This window comes from Musa acuminata, chromosome BXJ3-5 (assembly GCF_036884655.1).
Source record: "Musa acuminata AAA Group cultivar baxijiao chromosome BXJ3-5, Cavendish_Baxijiao_AAA, whole genome shotgun sequence".
Taxonomy (NCBI): domain Eukaryota; kingdom Viridiplantae; phylum Streptophyta; class Magnoliopsida; order Zingiberales; family Musaceae; genus Musa; species Musa acuminata.
This window is the reverse complement of record NC_088353.1, coordinates 43,969,827-43,991,730: the sequence shown is the minus strand read 5'-3', so window position 1 is coordinate 43,991,730 and position 21,904 is coordinate 43,969,827. Positions and strand designations below refer to the sequence as shown.

At 38.0% G+C, this 21,904-nt stretch overlaps 2 protein-coding genes and 1 long non-coding RNA gene across 3 annotated transcripts; 1 reads left to right on the top strand and 2 right to left on the bottom strand.

Annotated features, from left to right (window-relative positions):
* Positions 1–1,855: 1,855 nt before the first annotated feature.
* On the bottom strand, positions 1,856–5,899 carry LOC103986227 (protein ETHYLENE-INSENSITIVE 3-like 1a). Its single transcript, XM_009404164.3, has 2 exons — positions 5,583–5,899; positions 1,856–4,149 (listed from the first exon to the last, which is right to left on the bottom strand). The coding sequence occupies exon 2, from the start codon at positions 4,091–4,093 to the stop codon at positions 2,210–2,212; it is 1,884 nt and encodes a 627-aa protein (XP_009402439.2). The 5' UTR covers positions 4,094–4,149; positions 5,583–5,899; the 3' UTR covers positions 1,856–2,209.
* Positions 5,900–6,719: 820 nt separating this feature from the next.
* On the bottom strand, positions 6,720–10,677 carry LOC135637933 (uncharacterized). The gene is made up of 3 exons (XR_010496425.1): positions 10,438–10,677; positions 9,318–9,498; positions 6,720–7,015 (listed from the first exon to the last, which is right to left on the bottom strand). It is a non-coding gene; the product is annotated as an uncharacterized LOC135637933 (long non-coding RNA).
* A 267-nt stretch (positions 10,678–10,944) lies between these two features.
* On the top strand, positions 10,945–21,820 carry LOC103986228 (la-related protein 1A). Its single transcript, XM_009404165.3, has 14 exons — positions 10,945–11,542; positions 12,434–12,971; positions 13,044–13,209; positions 13,518–13,608; positions 13,815–13,886; positions 14,034–14,683; positions 16,328–16,397; positions 18,680–18,784; positions 19,048–19,373; positions 19,465–19,605; positions 19,710–19,773; positions 20,199–20,344; positions 20,465–20,569; positions 21,316–21,820. The coding sequence occupies exons 1-14, from the start codon at positions 11,141–11,143 to the stop codon at positions 21,461–21,463; spliced, it is 3,024 nt and encodes a 1,007-aa protein (XP_009402440.2). The 5' UTR covers positions 10,945–11,140; the 3' UTR covers positions 21,464–21,820.
* Positions 21,821–21,904: the final 84 nt, after the last annotated feature.

Sequence of the window (21,904 nt, the reverse complement as noted above, 5' to 3'; positions counted from 1 at the left end):
TGGAGTTGTTGGAACTGATTTATTAGATAGACTACTCAAAATATGCATAATAGTCTTTAGATCTGATTTACATAATAGTCTTTGGAGGAAGCCTTCTACCGCCACAAAACCTGCAGCTTCTGCAGATCCAAGCTATGTAGGCTGGACGCCGCCCGGGTGGATGACGGATGATGTCTCGGTTCTAAATCTGGTTGAGCTTACACTCGATCGTTTCGTTCGATGTGAGAAGCTGCAAGCATTGGATAAGCTCTCCCTTCATCGAATGCCTTCCACAGTTTGGCCAGCCACCCTGTCTGAAGACCCTCACCCTTGTCGACCTTCCTGCCGTCGAGTGTTGGGATTCCCTGCATCGGAGAAACTGGTGCTACCACTCGTGTCGGAGTCGGAGGAGCGGTCATGCACGGACGGGGAACCCTTCCTTCCTCGCCTTATTTCTTTCGTGTAGCCATGAAACTGAGGTCACCATGGAAAGGAATTCCGAGAAAAAAACAAGGAAGAATCCCGACAAGAAGTACACTAATCTTGTTGTCATAACTTTGCCGGTAGGCGATCGGTATCAATCGCACAAGTTGTGGAGGTACATGCGTGAACGGTAGTCAAAATAGGCTGCGGGAATAGAATCCACTGCCCATGCACCATGAACAGGTTTCGTGGTGTGTGGAAATTGCTGCACCAAGAAGAAAGCACAATCCTAACATTGTGTTGGATCCACGTCTTTTCATAGATCATCAGGTTCCAGTGTGGCAGAAAAGGATTTGGTTTTATTTTCTCATAGTTCCGAGTGCACTAATGTTTTGATATTATCCCAAGTTAATTCAATTGTTTTCTCCTTGCAGGTCCTGTCCTCATCATGTTTAATACTATGTTAATTGATTAATAATAATAATATACTCATCAAATTCTTACAGAGAGACTGAGACTAAACCAGGTATTACAAAAGTCTACCTCTTCCTTCTCTTCTTTCCTCGAGGACAAAGCCAAGAGACAAAATTGTCTCCTCCTTATCTTCTTTCCTCGAGGACAAAGCCAAGAGACAAAATTGTCTCCTCCTTATCTTCTTTCCTCGAGGACAAAGCCAAGAGACAAAATTGTCTGCTCTCAAGGACAAAGCCAAGAGACAGACAAAATTGTATGATCGGTAACCATTTAAAAATAGCTGATCAAGTTCAATAAGTGGATGGTGATGTTTTGAGTCCCGTGTAAAGAAAGGGTAATAGACTTTTGCAGTTCATCAAACATGTAGTTTTCCTAGCTACACACCATAGGGTGATGTAGGCATGTGAAGAAGGAAAGGATTCAGTCTGTCTTGTTGATTCACGACTCTTGGCCTTCATGTGAAGAGCCACAGGTGGAGAAGTAGGATGAGATGGATAGCACTTGAAAATGACAAATCAACGAACAAAGGTTGACAGAAACTTGGTAGGTTATCAAAAGTCCATTCTTCTTCATCTGCCTAACTTGTAGATGCAAGACTCGAAGGTGTTATGGCATTAACTTGGAAGAACTTGAAGACTATATGCATTACCAGTTCAGGAACTTACAGTGCATGGCATATCCCAGACTTTCACACACTATTTCCTCATCTGTCAAAAAGCCTGAATAATGTGAGGAAGAGAGAGAGAGAGAGAGAGATCCTCCAAGGAGAGAAATATGAGACCAAGAAATCTATTCTCACAAGAAGTTGCAAGTTTTAGAAGCCAAATGAAAATACCAAACTACTTTGCAGCAGTGATTTCATTTCAACAAAACCACACATGAATTCATTCACCATCTAGAAAAAAAGGAGAAATATTCTTCAAGTTAACATAAACAAACACCAAAAGTAACAAAATGCAAGCCAAATAAGCCACAGATATCGGAGCAAAAACAAGATTATATATATATATATATATAGGGATTAGATCAAAGTATCCATTTCACGGTACCCATGACTAATAAAACCCCCACACCTACACTTCCTATTCAAGACTATAACATTTTCATGATAACTCCCTGGGAGCATACTCCACATGATAATATTTGTCCAAGACACAACGAAAACGGAAGAAAATGTACATACCGAGGTACAAGAAGAGCACCTTAACCCAAATCCAAGCATTATTTATATTCGAAAATCCATTCCAATGCTGCTGACATGATTCCCATCACTTTGAACACGTGATCTTACACAGTGATGAATCATCCGAATGGGTCCTTCACCAAATTTCCTTTAGCAGAACCAGTTGAATCCATCTTGCTTTTGTGAGGAATCTCCGATACCCCTATGCAAGGTATCAGAGTAGTTCATTTCAGATATGTTGAAGCCAGACCCCGTCATGAAGCCCCCACTAGCAAGTTCTTGTTCAAATGGTACCGTGTTTTCCTGCACGTAGCGTGATTGCTCCATCAAGCTACCAACTTCTTCAAATAGATTGCAAGCAATTCCTGACCCCTGCCCCAAGAAGTTGTTTTCCATTTGTATTCTAGGCTGATGAGAATTCGATCCTTCCAACATGGTCACACCTTCCAAGTTCATGTTCTTGCTACCACTGATACTGTTATCATAGAAGTTCATTAACTCATCGATTGATTTTTGCCCATCAGAAGGAATACCCAATTCAGAAATATCCACTGGATTAAGCCTTGATCCAATTGAAGGATGATTTGACTCAGTATTCAATTGCAGAGGAAAAGCTAAAGGCTTGTTCTCAGGCACCTGGAAACTGCTACTCGTCATCCCAGAACCTGGAGGAAGAGTGTTCTGATACTTGCAGATGTACTGGTGACTGTTTCTGGCATTCCTATCAAGAAATCCATTATGGAAATCATTGTGTGGACATAGCACATTATCACAGGTATAGGTCTGCTGGTTCATCATCAATTCACACTCGGATGAAGCTCTTTTCTGAATGAATTCGACATCATTCTCTTCCTTCATCAGAGCTGATCCAAACATCCGATTCCCTGAACTAGCTCCTAAGTTCAAAGTATTACCATCAGCAACCAGATTATAGATTGTCACATCCTCATTCTTGGCTTCATCAATGCCTTCAACGTCATACTCACTGCTGTTGAAGGAGATTGCTCCAGTGACACCACTCCCAGCAGATGGGGGTGCGAGGGCACAAGGGTGCATCTTCATGTACATGTCCTCCTCCTGCTTGATGACAGCAAGCCATGTCGCGCTCTCCTTGGCAGTCATCTTGTCTTGGAGGCATTTGGATTGCCTAACAAGCCGACGGATTTTCTCAATATCAGGAGAGATATGCTTGATTACAGCCGTCAAGACGCCAACCTTCCATGCCTTCTTCAGATCATGTGGCTTCTTGTATGGAGGTGGACCTTGTTCTTTTGGGATGCTCAATTGAGGCCACCATCCCTCTCTACCAGTAGGCCACCATGGTGGAGGGATTCCTTTCTCAAGTGGAAACCGTCGCTGAGGTGGATCACAGTGCTGCATAAGAGCTGACAGGAGAGAACCCAATGTTGTGTCCTGAAGCTCCTGCAGCGAATGAGGACTTACAGATCCAGAGTTAAAATCACTGTCAAATCCAGGGATGGCATTATCAGCCTGGTACTTGGCTACAGCAGCAGGGCCATTCCGATCAAATCTAACCTTCTCTTTCCACCAACCTCTGAGATTATCAGAAGCACCACTGACGGGCTTGCCCTTCTCCGGAATTATGCCATAGACAAACCCCTGAGCCTTGCAGACCTCCATCATTTTCAGCATGTACTTGAGAATTCCATCCTGTGCCCGAGACATCTTCTTCCGACGAGCCTGTTCTTGTGACTGACATTGCTTTTCTGCATCACCCTGCTCCTTGTTTTTGCTCTGTTGCTGCTCCTTCAAGCGTTTATGCCGCATCCGGTCTCTCCACATGCGTCGTTCGAGTTCCTCTATGTCAACGTCCTCGTCACTGTCTTCATCAGCAGCCTCAGCAAATCTATCCGGTGGCGGATCAACCAGATCTCCCTCTCCCAGTATGCATTCACCCGTGGAAAGCTGATGGAAGCCACCATAACTGACATTCCTCTCATCATTGTAGGGGAAAATTTGACCATAGTTTGGGCCACCAGGATACATCATGTCTTGAACTAGTAGCATCCCCATAAATAACTACAAGCAGCACAATATTCCCCCGAGTATAGAACAGATTTAGTATTCTCCTGCAATTCAGAGGACAAAAGCATTAGAAAACATGAGCTGCCGCTGCATCTGAAAATTTTCAAAACCTTGTGAAAGTAATTAATTTGCAGCATGTGCGTGTGAAGAAACATACAACAAGAACAATCAAAGCTGTTTCCTGAAATACATTAAGATTTTTTTTCTACCTCAATTATTACATTCAACATGTGTGCACAAAATTTAGTGTAAAAAAATCAAGAAAAGTATATCCCACAAATAACATAAATGAGAGGTGCATGCCATGAAGTCTTCAACAAACAGAAAGATATCTGATCCACAAGGATGTATATGATACTAAGATGTAAAGTTGTACATATATGTGTGTATGTATAAAATCATGTATATACATGAAGAAAAACCAATCGGCACGGCATTCGAGAAGAACATGAGTCAACATAAATAAAGACATTCCAGAAGCAGAACCAATTTATGAGCTGATCCGCATGCTGGATATAAAAAAGTTCAAATTAGATTAAATCCTAGAACAGATGAATTACTTTACATATTCTATAAATTCTCATTTTATTTATGCTCTAAATGTTAACAGTACAACAATAGTCTAGTAAATTAGCATCAACACTCAAACTATGTCATGAAACATGATAAAAGATTTGCAGCAAAGCTGTAGACAACGTAATAAAAATGAAGAAAAAGAAAAATAATTTAAATTGTACGGATGCGGCGCAAAAGGGGAAGCTAAAAGCAACAACAAAAATATCTAACACTACCATATGAACCCACAGACGCCCACTTTGCGTGAAGTTTCAGCCAAATGAAATAAAAGCAAACCCTTATCATATCTTTCACAATAGTGATACCAAAAGAGATTATGATCGCATACAGAAGAAATTTACGAGATTAGAAGGATGAAAAATTGAACCTTTTTCTCCATACACACACGGAAAGTGTAAGCAACACCGATTCGACAAACAGAATTATTCAGATATGACATACCGTCCAGATCTTAGCAGATGAATGAGAAATCATGCGATCAAGAGATGGAATACTGAAAATAATTTAGATAAGAAGCGGACGAGCAGATCCAGCACTAAATTTCGTGTTGGTCCAATTCAACTCATTACTAAACCCGAAGGCCTAATCAAAACGTAAACAGTACGCTGTCCCAAGGCGTGTAAAGATAGAACCCGGATTCGGAGCACAGAAACGCGCTTTCTTTCTCTAGCTATAGCAGAACGAAGAGCGCAACCGCCAAGAAATCGAGTACTTTTCTCGCATCAAACAACAAGAGCTACAAAACAAGGAATACTTCGACGAGGAACTGCAATTTGCTTGAATCTGAGATCGTAAGAAAGCAGCCGGGCAGAAACGGGGCGCTAAGATCCACCAAAACGGGAACAGAGAACAGAGTAGTAAAGGACGCAACTTTAGGCGAAGGGAGGATGAAAAATCGCACCTTTTTGTTGTCCGGCCACTCCTACAGACTTGGTACCTCCACTAGCGCCGCCTCTACGCAGCTCTGAGACGGCACCCGGGGGTTGCCCCTCAGAAGACCAGCCTTCACAAGAACAGGGACCAGAAAGAGGGAGAAAGGCAGAGGGGAGAGACGACGACACAGACTCTACACGGAAGACCACAGAAAGTGAAGATCAAACCGAGGATTGAAGCGGACTAAAGGAGACAGGAAGAGATGGAGGTCCTCCTTCCGTTCTGGTTCTTATCTCGAGTTGCGCCCCCGCGGTCATTATTGCTCTCGCTTTCCCTCCCCACTGCACTCGGTTGCGTCACGAGGGCACTGACTTACGCTTATACCCCGCTCGGACATCTGAAATAACAAATTTACTGCTTCCAAATCATTTCATCCGACGAAATTATAATGGGGTGAAGGGTATGTAAGTAATTTAAGCATTGGCTGAGAGATAAAACCCCCCAATAATTAAGCCCACTCGCTTCCATTGGGAATCGCATCACCACACAAAAAACCTGGATTTTTAAAAGCCAAAAATCCAACCTTTTCTCACGGAAATATAAAAAAAAACAATAATAATAAAAGCGAAAAAGAAAATGTTTATTGTGGCTTCGAGACCTGTGTTCGGCATACGCAGCGCGGAGATCCCCGCCGTGCGCCTCCTCAAGGAGCAATCTTGGCCGTCCAACTTTGGCTCTCGGGGCCTTTAAAATTCGCAAATAGGCCCTCGAGACAGTTCATGTTGACACGATGCATATAAAATAAAAATAATCACTATACTTATATGTTTATTTAAATTGGTCTACCTCAATAATAATGGGCATAAACCTGCAAAGTCTCATCCTATTTTTATGTAAATTGACCCAATTATATTTAGAAATGTCAATAAATAAAACACCCATATTTTTCATTCTATTTGAATCTGACAGTAGCTATACAGATAATCAAAACTAAATAACGCTCTTATTTTTTTAAAACAAAATTTAAAAATATTATAATCTAATTTAAATGATGAGATAGAATAGAATGATAATATCCATATCCGACTAATTACTTCGCTAATCCAAATTAAACTCAACTCGATTTAAGCCAATCTAATAATTTTGTTAAAGCATCAAAGAATAATAATTTATCATAGAATTAAATCTCATAAAGATTTTAACAGATTATCACACAGTCTAAGTTTGAATTTTATCTTTAAGATTTATCTTTTTATAAAAATATATACATGATAAATTTATTATAAAAAAATATAATTAAATTCAACTGGTGCTTGATGTTACCCACGAGTGATGACAGGTTGGCACTTTTGTCGGCTGATTCCAGCCATGCAAGTTTAAAACGTGGGGTTTACTGGGTCTGAGGAAGTACCAGATGCTTGTGCTGTGTGTGACCCACATCACCAGCAAAGCTCACCATATCTGCATAAAGCACACAGGATTAGAAGAATCCACGATTTTGTTTTCTCTAATTTTGTGTATTTTATACTTGTAATTCCAAGATGGCAAAAAAAGAATAATTGGTGAAAACATGTACCTCTTTGTTGATTTCAGCTGCATCATATTGAATACATTGTTAAGCACAAGAAACAACAGCAATAACAAGTAGTCAAAATGTTCCATATATTTGTGGCTGAGTATATGGATCTTTTCATATTATTGTGCTCAACATAATTAGCTAAATTAAAAGCACTAGAGCATCTTTAACTAAAATAGTTATACAATTAAAAGGATACACATGTTTGGACCAATAGCTCTGTCCTAAAATCCTAGATTCTACCTACAGTTTGGATGTCCGGAGTTTGACAAAGAACCTAATCTTGGAAAACAGATAACAAGCTGTTTTGATTTTTGTTTTGCAACCTCATTTAAATCTACGTCAAAAACTTTTGCCTAACTTTCCTACTTATATTTACTCAATGATAAGAGAAAATGCTATCATAATAAATACAGATGCTTGATCTTACACTTCACAGACGTTGACACCTAATTGTCCCTTTGGGCCACTCATTCAACACTTTCTCAAAGCCATTACGTCAAGTCAAATAAAATATTTTCTCGATCCAGTCACGGCCCCCATTCGATAGCTATCCTTTTGCATTCATAAGAAATATAATATTAGTTGCATCCGTATCAACTACTACTAATTTAAATCCCCAAGAAGAAGAGAAAATAACAGGCATTAAAATATTAGCTCAACCATATCCGAATAGTAATGATTCTTAAGAACACATGCCAACAAACGCCAGCACTCTGATCGGAACAGAAATTTCAAGACATTGACATCTAAACTTAAAGATCGGAGCATTAGATTTTGCAACACAAGCTTTGGGAAGAATAATTATCATAGTGAATCGATGCAAACCATGCTTCCAATTTCTAGAGATATGCAACAGTCAAACCGTTCACTTTTTCATCAAACTAAAAATATATATATTATAAGCAGCAAAAAAGTAGCATGCTTTCTTAGCAAGAGGTATATATGTACAGTCTTACAGGTGAATATGTATAGTCTTATAGTCTTATAATATGAATATGCAATAGTCGAAGGTTCACTTTTTCATCAAACTAAAAAAACATATTATAAGCAGCGAAAATAAGCATGCTTCATTTATATGTTCTTATCAAGAGGTATATATGTATAGTCTTATAGGTGAATACCTACAACGTTTCTTAACAAGGAAAAAAAGTGAATGCATGTTAAGAGATGATGCACATGATGGGGAATAAACTACACTGGATATAGATGAATGTTTATTGGATTTGATGAACACCGGGTATCTAGGGATTTCTCAGTCGATTCTTGAAGATCTGGTAGTGTTTCTGCTGCCTAATTTGTTCATTACGTTGTCCTGTGATCAATCAATCAAGCAAAGCCATGTCTCACATGCATGAGTAGCAAATCCAAATGTGTCCATGTCCAACCCATTTGGTAATAGAAGTTCTGACTTCTGACTTAATCGCCTACTTAAACAAAACTTTGAAAAGATGTCACGCGTTTTATTGGTTGACCGTTATTAACTTAATTGTTGATGATTATTTTAAGGTCAATTTTGTCCCCTAATTAAGCAAAATGCAGTTCAAAAGTTGAATTCCAAGTCAAAGCTTTTAAACATTGCTTAGTGCTATTCTTTTGGAGTGATATCTAAGAAACATTACCCAGATGACATTTTTCTCCTCGGATCAAAAGTGAAGTTGGTAAAAGAACCCAATAAAAAGTTGTATCAAGTCTTTGTCCGAGTCTTTCATTCTGTGGTATGTTAAGGTTATCACTTGTCAAAGTTTCAGCATACAAAAATCAGTTAAATGATACAATTTTTTTTTTGAAGAAAAATGCATCATTCACTATGCAATGCTGTTCAAAAATACAAGATGACAATTAGTTATATGATCTTTTCATCTGACTTGCTTGGTGATTCTTTATTATGCCATCATGGTATAACTTTTCATTATTATTAAGCAATTATAGATTTCTATAACTTTTAGAGGCCCATTACCTCCACATGCTTCTGCACTAACGAAGCAAAGGAATGCTTGAGAAGTAATCCAAATTGACACAAAAAACTTCCTAGAAAATTTTCTACAATGAAAGCTGTTATAAATCTTGTTTCAACAAAGAATCTGGTGATTAAATACCACAGTACCAAATGGCTATCGAGAAACAAGTATTTGTTTGAATCCAACTCATAAGAATACATAAATGTAATTTCCTTTGTTAACTAACCTTCAGCATGAGCTTGGCAGCTATGAAATGAGGAGGTCTCAGACATGGTATGCTGAGGCGACCACGAAACCCAGCAGCCAGATAAATTTCCATTCCATCTTCTGGAGAAATTATATAGGAAGCTTCACTCTCGTATGGTCATACCAAATCCAAGTTTGTAATCCATCAGTCGATTATTAACCTGCAATGCACAATCAAAAGAAAAAAAATCAGAATTGATGAATCAAAGGCTAAGCACTGGGTTCAGAATGTAGCAATTATTTTATCAGTTATTATGATTGAAGGCCCAGAAGATTCCGATCATCATACCCTTCCGTATTATCATGATTAGATATTGAATATGGATAAGAAAACAGAATAATTAGAGTGGTTAAGCTTTAAGGCTGTGAGAAACGATCGAATCCATGTGTTATTCACCTCTATCAAAAGAATAAAATTAAACCCCATATTCAATTGCTCCTCCGGAGAAGCACTGATAACGTCATTGGAACCACCATGAAAACACTGTAGAAGGGTTTCAGGTCAACAATTATAAAGGTCAAACCAACAAAGCCATCAAATTTGAACTAGACAACCTGCGGATGAGTTAAAATGACTGAACTGAACTCTCTGGATTCATGGACAATGCAGGAAGCATTGTGAGAATACATATGGAGCTAGAATTAACAGAAATCAACCACTTCAGTTTTCGCGTTTCCTTTACGGCATTAAAATCAGTCACTTGAGCACCTGGTGGATCAAAAACTCCTATTTTCCTAAAAGAAAATTGATGCACTTGAAGTCTATAATGCACTAAGGAAAAGGGAGATCCAGCCAATGAGGCTCCACCTGTTTTGGGTCCGGTGAAGGTTAATGTGCCTAGGAACTACCCTTGCAAGAAGAGATGTACGCATTGGAAACGACAAACCTTCCTATTGTCTTTTCTGCAAGTTTCTATACGAGATTGGACTGTAGCTCCTTTTGCAACTTACAAGGAGCACGCGAGACAAACACAAGAAAGAGGCTTCGATCGGCACCAGAAGATGCATCTTTGCCCTGTCCTACTCGACATTTAGAACCAATAATCGAAGAATTTAACCAGCGTTCTTGCAGATGCATAGCAACCGCAGAGGATACGTACACAAAACGAGTGCCTCTCGTTGTATCCGCTCGAAGGGAACGAGGCAGGGAAGATTCAACCAGTCGGTCGACTTTCTGGGCCTCGGCTTCTCGTCCTACTCCGGAGGGAGCGACACCTCGGGACCGATTGGCGGGACGGGATGGATGCCTGGCTTGCGGAGGATCCCATCGGCAAGGAAGCAAATTGGATGGGACGAGAGAGGAGAGGGTTTTACTGTTCCCGTGCGCGTAACGACTCTCTAGGGTACAAAAATACGGTGCAAATGCAAATACATGCAAAATACAAACATTATAATTCATAAAAACAGAATTATGAACAAATATTTAATAGTAGATAAACCCCATCATATGTTGTCTTCACATGATATCATGATAAGAGGAAGCGGATGCACGTCTCTGATCGTTGATGGGATTGCTGCTGGTAATCGCAATAGGTTTATTTAAATGCATTATAAATACCTATTACATGAGGAATCGTCTATCTAACGGCTATAAAAGCACTTTTACCCCTCGTCTTTCAACCCGCAAAACCGTCGATCTCTCTCCGCTTCCAAAAACCCTAATCCCGCCTTCCCTCGCCCGCCCCATCAAAACCCTACACGATCCTCTCCCCTCATCAACGCCGATCGGACGCTGACGGCGCACCTCGATCGCTGGCTGCGTTCTTGTAGTGTCCGATTGATTTACCTCGAATTTATACGACGATGGACAGCACAGCCGCGCCGGCGGAGGAGGCCGGTGTCGATGCCGGAAAGGAAACAGCGACCACGAACGACGCTACTAAGCCTGACGCGGAGGCCGGTGTCTATGTCGTGAAGGAAACTGCACATGGTCCGGTGCAGCCCCCACCAGACACGGGGCGGACACCGTGGAGTAAAACGGCGACAGCGGCGGCGGCGGCGGCGGCGGAGGATGGTGGAAAGAAGGGTGATCTGGTGATGGGCCCGGAGTCGTGGCCCGCGCTCGGGGATGTCTGGACCAAAGGTTCGCCCAATCGTGCGGCGGCCAAGGTTTCTTCTCCTGCTCTATCGCCACCGATGGCAGTGCAGAACGCCGGTCAAGTTAGAGGGAATGTGCTGCCTCCACCACCCTTTCCTTTTGTTCAGGTCAGTCTTTTGTCCTTCTCCGCGATGTAATGTGGTAGATCTTGTGAATTTCCAGCGGGTGCATGAGTCTTAGTTTTGCTCCCCTCGAGAACTCTCGATCTTCATTTATTGGTTCGATATATTTACTTAGAATGGAATCCACTTGGTTGGAGATCACGGGTTAAAATTACGATCTTTAACTAGTCAAAGGGATAAATTTGTTTAGTGCAATGGCTTACCTAATAGAATAGGATATTCTATCAAAATAGAACTATCTTATATCAATCCAAAAGATAGATGTCCTTTGTTTTCAATATGTCCTAAACCCAAACAAAAACGATACAAGGAATCACCTAACCACCAAATGTTGCCCTATGTTAAATGGTCCCTGCAAGTTATGTAAGTGATTGGGGGAATGAAGACCTGTTTCGTGCTAATCTATCTAAAACAGTCATCTTATCAGAATACTTTATAATTGACCGTGTGAATTACAATATCTTATATCCCAATTAAATCATACACACATCTTTGTTAGTCAAATCAGAACCTATTATTCTGCCCAACAAAATTAGCTCATTAAAAACTATAGTGATTGCAACGACTGTTCTATTTTGTTTGTTAAAAAGTGATGATTCTTGTAATTACATTTACATATGTCTTGGTCTAAGTTACGGCTGGCATCAGCCCGTTGGTAGAATCATCATTTCTGCTGGTACAATTGTATGTTTTCTTCAGTTTTTTGGCAAGATATATTTATTTTTAGCTTATATTTGAAAAATATATGAAGTGTGCAATGGATTTACGAAGTTTGCTATATTATTTGTTATGTTTATTGTCTGTGATCTTATTTTGTGATTATTCTTTTGTCAGTATATGATGTTATGTCTGTGCTTATTCTACTTATATTTTCAGGGATCAATAGACATGCACAAATCTGATGGATTTAGAACTAACAATTCTTCCAAGCATCACTCGTCGAATCCTCACAAACATGGGCCCAGACATAATGCACCAGTCAATAGTGGACAACCTTTTACTGTACCCTTTGCATGCCATCAGCAACCAGTGTTGTATCCTTCTCTCCAACCTTCAAACCTGATGAACGATTATGGCTATTACACATGCAGTGCGCAATTTCCTAATTGCCAGCTGCCTGAATCCAATATGCCTGTTGTCCCATCCAGTCAAGCTGGAGGAAATTATGGAAACAGAAATTTCCAACCACCTCCACAAGGAGTTCCATATAATTGGCCTCCCAATTGTGGATACGGTGGTACAGCATACAACATTCCTGCACCTCCCAACAACTTTAATCCAACTTGGTGCAACCAATGGGCTGTGAGGGGCTGTGAAAATGGACCAAGAACTCCTGTGCCAAGAACTACTATTAGTTCAGTTCCACAGTTTTATGGTCCTCCCTCTGGATTCGTCTATGGACCTAGTATTCCCGGTAATTACTCACGCAATTTTTTTTTTTACCGTAATCATCTTTCCTTAACTAATATATGCTGCTCAAAATCAGGTGGTCCTCCTCCTCCTCCTCCTCTCATGCATTCTCTTTCTGCTCCCCGTCCAGAAAAGCTGCAGGTTCCTTGTTTTTATCCACATGCTCCTCGCTATTCCAATCAGACAGCAGATATGAAGGTCTTGAGGGCTAATTTAGTCAAGCAAATTGAATACTATTTCAGGTTAGTCTGGATGCATACTTCATGTTGTTCTTTGGTCAAGTATAATTCTTCTATCACATGAATGGTTCTCGGAGTTTCTAAACAAAATTTACAAGTTAGAAGGATTATCTGTCTGGAATATTTATAATGAGCCCTTTGCATTTGTGCAACTAATTCTATCTTCATGTTGGGCAATTTCATGAATTTGTATTTGTTTGATCTTTTTTAGTCATCAAAGTGGTACAAATAGGTTTATTTTAAGCAAGGTATCTTTTTTTAATTTCCCTTTTCTCTTGTGTTATTGCTCTAATCATAATTTCCTTTTGCAGTAACGGAAACCTGCAAACTGACCAATATTTAATATCATTAATGGATGAGCAGGGATGGGTGTCTATATCTGAAATTGCAACATTTAGGAGGGTAAGCTTTTTTCTTGTTGTTAAAATCTTCTGTACTAGATTATAGGAATGCAGTTTGTGTGGCAAAATAGACATGCATTTTATATAAGTGCATTCCACCACATCAGGCCTACAAGAGACCATGTCACCCCTGACATTTTGTAGTTATACCACCTAAATATCATTTTCCTGCATTTTCTTGCTACTAACTAAAAGATGATCCTACAGGTTAAAAAAATGACAAGTGATATATCCTTAATTTTGGATGCATTGCGAAGCTCACATTTGATAGAAGTCCAGGTTACACTAATTCCTTTATACTTTCTGGAAATCTTTTTTTTTTTGTTTACAATTGTTTTTTATCATGTGATTTGAATGGGACATGTTGGTAAAAAAGTTTATGCCTTCGTGTATCTTTTAGGTCCTCATTCTTATTTTAATTTGCAGGGTAACCAAATAAGGACGCGTAGTGATTGGTCTAAGTGGGTTCCTGCTTCACGTCAGCCTGTAGTTTCGGCACAATCTCAGTCTATTGGCAACCAACCTCCCGTCAGGGTGGAGAATAGTGACAACAATGAAACTAATGTTATTTGTATTTCTCATGAGAATAGTTCAGCAAATTCAAATCCAACAGATGATTGTTCTGAGACAGAAATTAATAATTGTTCAGAATGCAGTCTTGATAATTTGCTCATTAGTGATGGAACTATAATACACAATGGAGATGACATGAGCAACAGCAAGAAGGTAGAATCTGGAAAGTTCTCAGAGGATGGACAAAGAGATTCCTGTGGTGGCTGTAACTGTACACCTGTTAGTCACTCCATTGGCACCTATGTTGATATCAGGACTAACTTTGGTGATTCTGGTATCTCTAAAATGTCAGTGGAGGAAGCCAAACTATCCATTAGTGATGCTAAAGTTGAGAAGATAGCTAATCCAACAAGCATGAGATCTGGCATACAAGCTTCAGATTTTGGTAATGGTTTTCTTGATGAATCTCTAAGCTTAAATGGACAAAGTACCTTTATGCTTGATGAAGAACTGGAACTAGAGCAGACAACAAATGAGACAGAACATCTTTCATTAAATAATAGGTGATAAGGGTTTTCTTTCCTGTCAGCATTCCCTTTAATTTTGTGCCTGAATTATGCTTCAATTTTGCCTGTATGTAAAAAATTTGCTTTTGCTTTATCTTATATGTCTATTTGGCCTGAATGCACATCATTTTATGGAAATGGCGAGGACTTGTCCAGGGACACATTTAAAACTAATGTGTTCATGATTATATAAATTTATCAACTACCTTTATAATCAAGGACTTATATTATGTATAATAAACTTAGATTCAGGTAATTGTGTTGGAGAATAAGAAAATTTGTACTGGTAACCTGTTTGCCTTGACTAATTTATCAAATTAATGGGTTTAACCAATTTTCTGTTAACTGGAAGCCAGATTAGCTGGCCTACAACTAGTTTAGGGAAGTTTCTTAAACTTTGTTTGCTGTATGCCAGTTGGAACAGGGTCTAAAAGCTCAGACCAATATGTGCCACCTGTACCAGGTGGTATTATACGGTAAAAAAATTCTAGGTATGAATAGCTTCCTCATGCTTCACACTCTCACCAACATGAGCACAATACTTTTGGATGTTTAAAGAAACTTAATCCCGTGGTTTTACAGCCTTGTGCAGTCTGTGCCATTGCTAGCCCGGCTTCTCTGTTTATAGATAGAAAATATTTTATCTTTTTGGGCTTCACTAATGAGTGCTGGAGGAGATTTGGCCCATCAAATGAAATAATACAGGATGGATTTCAAGGATTTATTTATTAAATAATATGTTTTGGGTACTACACAAACTTACATAGTGGTCCTCACCTTGGGATTTAGTCTCAATCTCACAACCTGTTATGATCGGATGATTGGTTACTGATCCAAGATATTTTAACTCAAGTTAGTATTAGCAAATTCATCCAGCCTTATAAACCAACTCAAATTTCCTCTCACAACCTATATAGGATTAAACTGGGGTTTCACTGTATTCTACTTAATACAGTATAGTCGATGAACATTAAAAACTGTTCTTGACTTCTGATTGTAGCTAGTGTTATATATACATTTGCTGCTTTGGTTTGGTTAAAAGAAGTCTTGTCTTTCTGAATTTAAACCATAATTGCCTATTATAGTTCTCTAAGATTCAAGTTTGGCTGGTTATACTGGATAATGATTATCCTTAGTTCAAGCCTCACCAAATATAGTAGTGTTTACTTGTGAAAGCCTTTTTTTGTCTAAACTTGCCTGGACTAAGAATTTAGTAGGCTATCACTGGCTTTAGAACATTGATGGTGATCGGTTGTAAATTATATATAATCTTCCATCCTAGCTCTCATTTTTTGGATTGTGCTTCAATGTTGACCTGCAAAGATACCTAGTTGCATGCTTACACTGAGTCCTTGATTTGTTAGGGAAAATCCAAATGAGCAAATCCATCTTTGTGGGTGTTTTATAACTGAAACACCATAAGTTGTTAGCTTGTAAATTATAGGCATTCTTTGAGTTTAAGAATTCTTTAATTTTTTTTCTTTAGTATCTTGGGGCTTCTAAATAGCAGCAAAGGATCGATGAAAATTTATTATATCTATTTGTTAGCCATGGTTTATGTAAATGCTGTTCTTCAATTAGTAACACTTTTACATTGGATTTATGTTTTATTTTCTCTCCAAATTATGCAATCTTCAACAGCGTTGACGATGAAGAGGATGAAGTAAATGTTAATGACCAAGATGTGCACAGACTCGTAATTGTCACACAAGTAAGATCGCAATTTTTTTTTGTCGCATTTCCTCTATTTTCAAGGCTGTTTAACATTTCCACTTATATGTTTTTAATGATACATCAAACCTTCTTGAAGTGGGCTAAAAGTTCATATAGTTAATAACCAAATATTTATGTTTGAATATTTATGAGTACTTAGTAGATTGACTATGTCAGTTTGTTTAAATTACCTGTATATTCTCCTTGCTGAGATTTCTGTATATTTATTTTTCTTCAATTGATAGTTATTTTTTTTAAAATATGTCTAAGATATGTATGCTTTAAAATCTTTTTTATCAGATCAGATTCCTGAAATTACAGATGACTGGAAACCATAACACATGAAGTTTCAGATGCTAATTCAGTGTATCAAGTAGGATAAATTTTGGATAATAATTCTGTACATCTCCTGTTGGAGTGGCATGGTTTGTTGGTTTCATACAGTAAAGTGCAGTGTAGCACTAAAAAAGTAAATGTAAATTAGTTGGAAGTATCAGTATACTTTTATAAGATAATATATTTATCACATACCAGTCAGGCAGTCAAACCAATAAAATACAGTACGTATCCTTGGATACCGGGATCCACGTTTTGTAGGAGGTAATTCTGTGAATTGTCTGATCAGTATTTACATGCTCAGTGGTGAGATTGGCAAAGCATAGTTGTTTGTATTTAGTAGTATTTAAAAGCATGATTGTATTGATGTAGTACTTGATTCTTTTATTGGTTTGCTTGTACATCCAATCAGTTTAAATTTAAAAGCGCTTATCAGTCAAATAATACTTCTCTATTGGTATGTGCATATAAATGCATCAATTGTTTTATATTTAGGATTTGGTCAGATATAAAATTAATTTGTAGCAAGCAATACAGGTAGAGGCATGGAAAAAGGAGTTTTCTCCTTCTTTAAAAATAAAAATAAGTTTTTCCTTAGCTTCTTTTGATGCCTGTGTTGTTACTTTTTTATCTATATCTCACACTTACATCCTTCTGTCCATGAATTTTCTTGTTTTTGATGAATATTTTGGTTGCAGAATTTATTCCAGTAATACCCCACTAAGGAGGACACACCTTCACATTTTTATGTTGGCATTTTATAAAAATAAACAAAGTTGTATTTAACATCTTTTTTTGTTACAATCTTTCTTTTGAAAAGATTTGCAAGTAGTGTATTGTGATATTATGTCCGATCAGGTTAGCTTGAAACCTGGTGTTTAAGAAATTTGCTTACCTAAGGCATACTGACATACCAAATAGGCAAGTATTTGTGTCTGGATTTATATATGTCAGATTAACAGGTTTGTACTCAAACATTTACGGAAATTATCATTTCACTTTTCCAATCTGGTAATATTTACTTGCTGATTATATGGGATCCTATTCAAACAAGATCAATTACATGATGGTGAAAGTTTGGGTCTTTCTATATGGGGCTGAAACCTACTTATAAATGTTGGTGTCATTTTGTCAATAACTGTATCAGAATAAATTCTTTTTCTTCTTCTGATACACATCATGATATTTAACGTGCAAGAAATTCAAAATTCTGTTTCTACTGATCATTTTATAATATAATGCACTAAATCATACTTTGTTAGTATGAGAATGTCCTTGTGATTGGCTCAGTGAGAAAAGTTTGTGACCACTAGTACATTAGACTGTTTAATCTGTTCCATAGTTTTTTTTTTCTTTTGTTTCTTCTCCTTCTAGGCCGACTTAAGGTCTTCCAGAACCAAATTGCACTATGAAACTTCTAGTGATGACTATAGTTAATATTTTGTTCTTTTAATTCCAAATGGTAGTATTATGATGGAATCTTTGAAAATAAATCATTTGGGTTTTACTGATATTACTGGAACCAAGTAATTATGATGCAGGTAAAGCCAAATCTTTTAAACTTTCTTGATGGTACTTGCAGTATGATGTAAGTCCATTTTTAAATGTTATGTTTCATCCTTGAAATTTTTACCCTTTTGATTTATGATATCATATGTTCTTTTGGCAATTGTTTTCATACCAATCCACTATTTTAGTGTCTTGTAAGCTTACTGAAGATTTTCTATTACATCCATGACTACTTTGGATAGTGTGGTTTTCTTGCATTGAAGTTTCACAGTTCAGTTGTCAATGATTGCATCATGACTACTTTGGATAGGCGTGGTTTTCTTGCATTGAAGTTTCACAGTTCAGTTGTCAATGATTGCATACTTAAAAGGTTGTACTGCTAATAAAAGTTCCTCGCTATTGATGGACTTTTGCATTTTGGATAAACCCATTCAGGATATTATGGATGACAAAGACGATAGAACTGGTTCAGGGCGACAGGAGACAATATCAATTGAACTTGCATCTGCTATCAACGATGGGCTTTTTTTCTATGAGCAGGTAATGGCTTGTTGCTCTTTTGTGTGATAGTTGAAGACTTGAAGCAGTAATTTAGCTTTAGCCAATGGTTGGTTGTCTCTCTCTCTCTCTCTCTCTCTCTCTCTCTCTCTCTCTCTTCTCATTATTTTGTTTATGAGCTAGTCCTAAACCATCTGAGTTTGGTATGGATATTTGTCCTTTCTTGGTTTAAGTGTGAATACAGTTTCCACATCTAAGTTCTCTGGCACAAATGCATAATTACCTTTGTGCTGTGTAACTAGCAGGAGTTGTGTGCCCAGCAATCCAGTAACCAAAGGAATAGGGTCAGGACAGAGATCAAATCTGGGGATTCTAAAGCTACAATTAATGCAACCTCATCTTTGGATTTGAAAGCCAACATAGATATTGGAAATAATGCCTCTGAAGAGCTTGGAGAAGCCAATTCTAGAAAGCGGCAAAGCAAATCGCATTCCCTGCGTAAACAGCGTCTTTTTCCAAGTAATTTTAGAAATTATGGCAGTGGACGAAATCATCATGGGATTGTGTCGGAAAGCCCACCAAGCAACTCTGTTGGCTTTTTCTTTGGTTCAACGCCACCAGAAAATACCAGGTTAGTATTGCTAGGTAGTCTCTCTTTATATGATAAAGCTAGCCTTTTCTATTGTATTATTGATTTGTCTTTTAATTTTCACATTTTCCAGTCTAATGTCGCCAAAGTTGAGTTGTTCTCCACATGGTATTCTTTCTGGGAGCCCGCCTGTGGGGTCGATGCCAAAATCTTTCCCACCATTTCAGCATCCAAGTCATCGGCTTTTAGAAGAAAATCAATTTAAGCAGCAAAAGTATATGACTTTTTGTTGGACTGTATGCTTTATCATTACGATCAACATTTGTGTCAGTTTAGCGATTTTGTGATTTTCTCATTAATATTTTTTTGTTGTTGAAGGTATCTGAAGTTCCACAAGCGTTGCCTTTATAATCGAAGGAGATTAGGAATTGGTTGCAGTGAGGTAGGTTCCAATTGTTATTATTTTTGTCCTAGACATTCATCATGAACATGTGGTTTCAAAAAATGGACCTTTGATGGATAAACACTGGTGGTGACGTTATACGCCGGTGGCATATGTCAATTTTTATTACTATACTGACCTTATTGTGGCTTATAGGGGTAGTTAATGTGAGTGATTAATAGATTCAAGTTGTTATGTTCTTGATTTTTTTTGTGATTATCTTAATGTTCCTGGTCGCTTGTGCAATGCATGTGCATGTTTGAATTCTGGAAATTTTTTGTTGGATGACTTTTCTCATCATCTATGGTGAAAAACGAACTTATGTTTCACCATTTCTTCTGTTTCCTAAAATTGTTTTGGTCTTTTATCAAGGCACACATTTTGTCTTCATTCTTTATTCCGAGTATTTGTTGATTTATATGCAGGAAATGATGACTCTTTATCGATTTTGGTCATATTTCCTTAGAAATATGTTCAACGAAGCTATGTATGATGAATTTTGCAAGCTAGCAATGGAAGATGCGGCTGCTGAATATAATTATGGATTAGAATGCCTTTTCAGATTTTACAGGTATTGCAGAGTATTATATTTAGTGCATGTTGGAACATCAAGAAGAGCTCTGGATTTTAACTATTAGTTTATTGAAACCATTGTTCTGCTTGTCCCATTATATTCTTTATTCTTTTGCAGTTATGGATTGGAGAAACACTTTAGAGAAGATCTTTATGATGATTTTGAACAACTTACGATTGACTTTTACAAAAAAGGCAATATCTATGGACTTGAAAAGTACTGGTAATATGCCCGATACTGCTAATCTTTAGTTTGTTTTTTGTAGGTGCTAATATTTGGTTATTAATTCTTTCTATTGATGTGTTAGTGTTAGGATTTGATGTGTGAACATGTATCTTGCCCTGTCTCGTCTTTTGAACTAATGATATTTCAAGCTAGCAGCATGGAAAATTTGCGAAAAAAATTACAAACTTTTGATTGGTTTTCTGACTGTAAATGAGGAGCTAGTGAGAAATATGTGCTCCTAATTTTCGGACACTAGCAGCCTACCATGCCAACATAGATCTCAACATGAGAACTTTGTGATAATTTGCTTGATCTTAATTCCCCATATATTTTATATTCTATATTTCTTCTGCTGTATGAAAAGCTTTCTTCTTGCTCTGATATAAGAAAAAAATACACACTCTCTCTCTCTCTCTCTCTCTCTCTCTCTCTCTCTCTCTCTCTCTATTTACATTGAATATGGTAGGTTGTCATGCGCAGTCCATTTTGTTTATGCATTATACATGTACAAATGGAAAAAATGTAGTCGGATGAATGTGGTTTTTGCAGGCTTTTAACTTTGTCTAAATATGTTTAGCCACAATGTGAGATCTGTACATTGCCTGGTTTTCTTAGTTGCAAATTCATTAGAATTTTGGTTATTATTTGCACAGAATGATTATGAAGAATAACTAGTTAATATATCCGAAGCTCATTAGTTTTCTTTGATACATTACTAATTGCTGAATTTGTTCATATACCAGGGCATTTCACCACTTTAGAGAAGAGCGGGGCGAGACCGAGCCCATAAGGAAGCACCCTGAGTTGGAGAGGCTTCTTCGAGAGAAGTATCACAGCCTCGACGACTTCAGGTCCGAGGAGAAGGCAGAGAAGGCTTCCAAAGAAGAGTAGCAACAGCAGCATTCTGAAGCCACACACACCATTGATGGTCTTGCTGTGGTTTATGCCTGCTGCTTAACCGTGCACAACACCTTGGGAGTCTAGTCTTTAGTTTAGGGGCTGATGATACCAAAAGGTTTGGATGATAGGGGATTTGTTCATTCTTACATACGGAGATTTTTTAGATCCTTGCCAGTTTTAGAAGTAGGCTGGGTCGAAAATTATTGTCTCTCCATCCCTCATTTGTACATAAGGAATACAATAAAAACTGTATCGAGAAACCGACGAATAAGAGATACTACCACTTTACAAGACATCCCACCCATTATGTCGGTCTATAGTTCTGTAATGTATGCCTATTGGATTTCACCTTTTTGTTTGTTGATGTTGTGCTCTCTCTTATAATAATACTCTGACACGGGTTTCTGACTCCCACCACACAACTGATTCGAG

What these genes read in the sequence shown, in the direction of transcription:
- LOC103986228 (XM_009404165.3), top strand. Translation starts at nt 11,141, where the DNA reads ATGGACAGCACAGCCGCGCCGGCGGAGGAGGCCGGTGTCGATGCCGGA. An exon ending in CACATTTGATAGAAGTCCAG is followed by an intron (nt 13,887 to 14,033) that starts GTTACACTAATT and finishes TTTAATTTGCAG; the next exon opens with GGTAACCAAATAAGGACGCG. An exon ending in GGCTTTTTTTCTATGAGCAG is followed by an intron (nt 18,785 to 19,047) that starts GTAATGGCTTGT and finishes TGTAACTAGCAG; the next exon opens with GAGTTGTGTGCCCAGCAATC.
- LOC103986227 (XM_009404164.3), bottom strand. Translation starts at nt 4,093, where the DNA reads ATGGGGATGCTACTAGTTCAAGACATGATGTATCCTGGTGGCCCAAAC.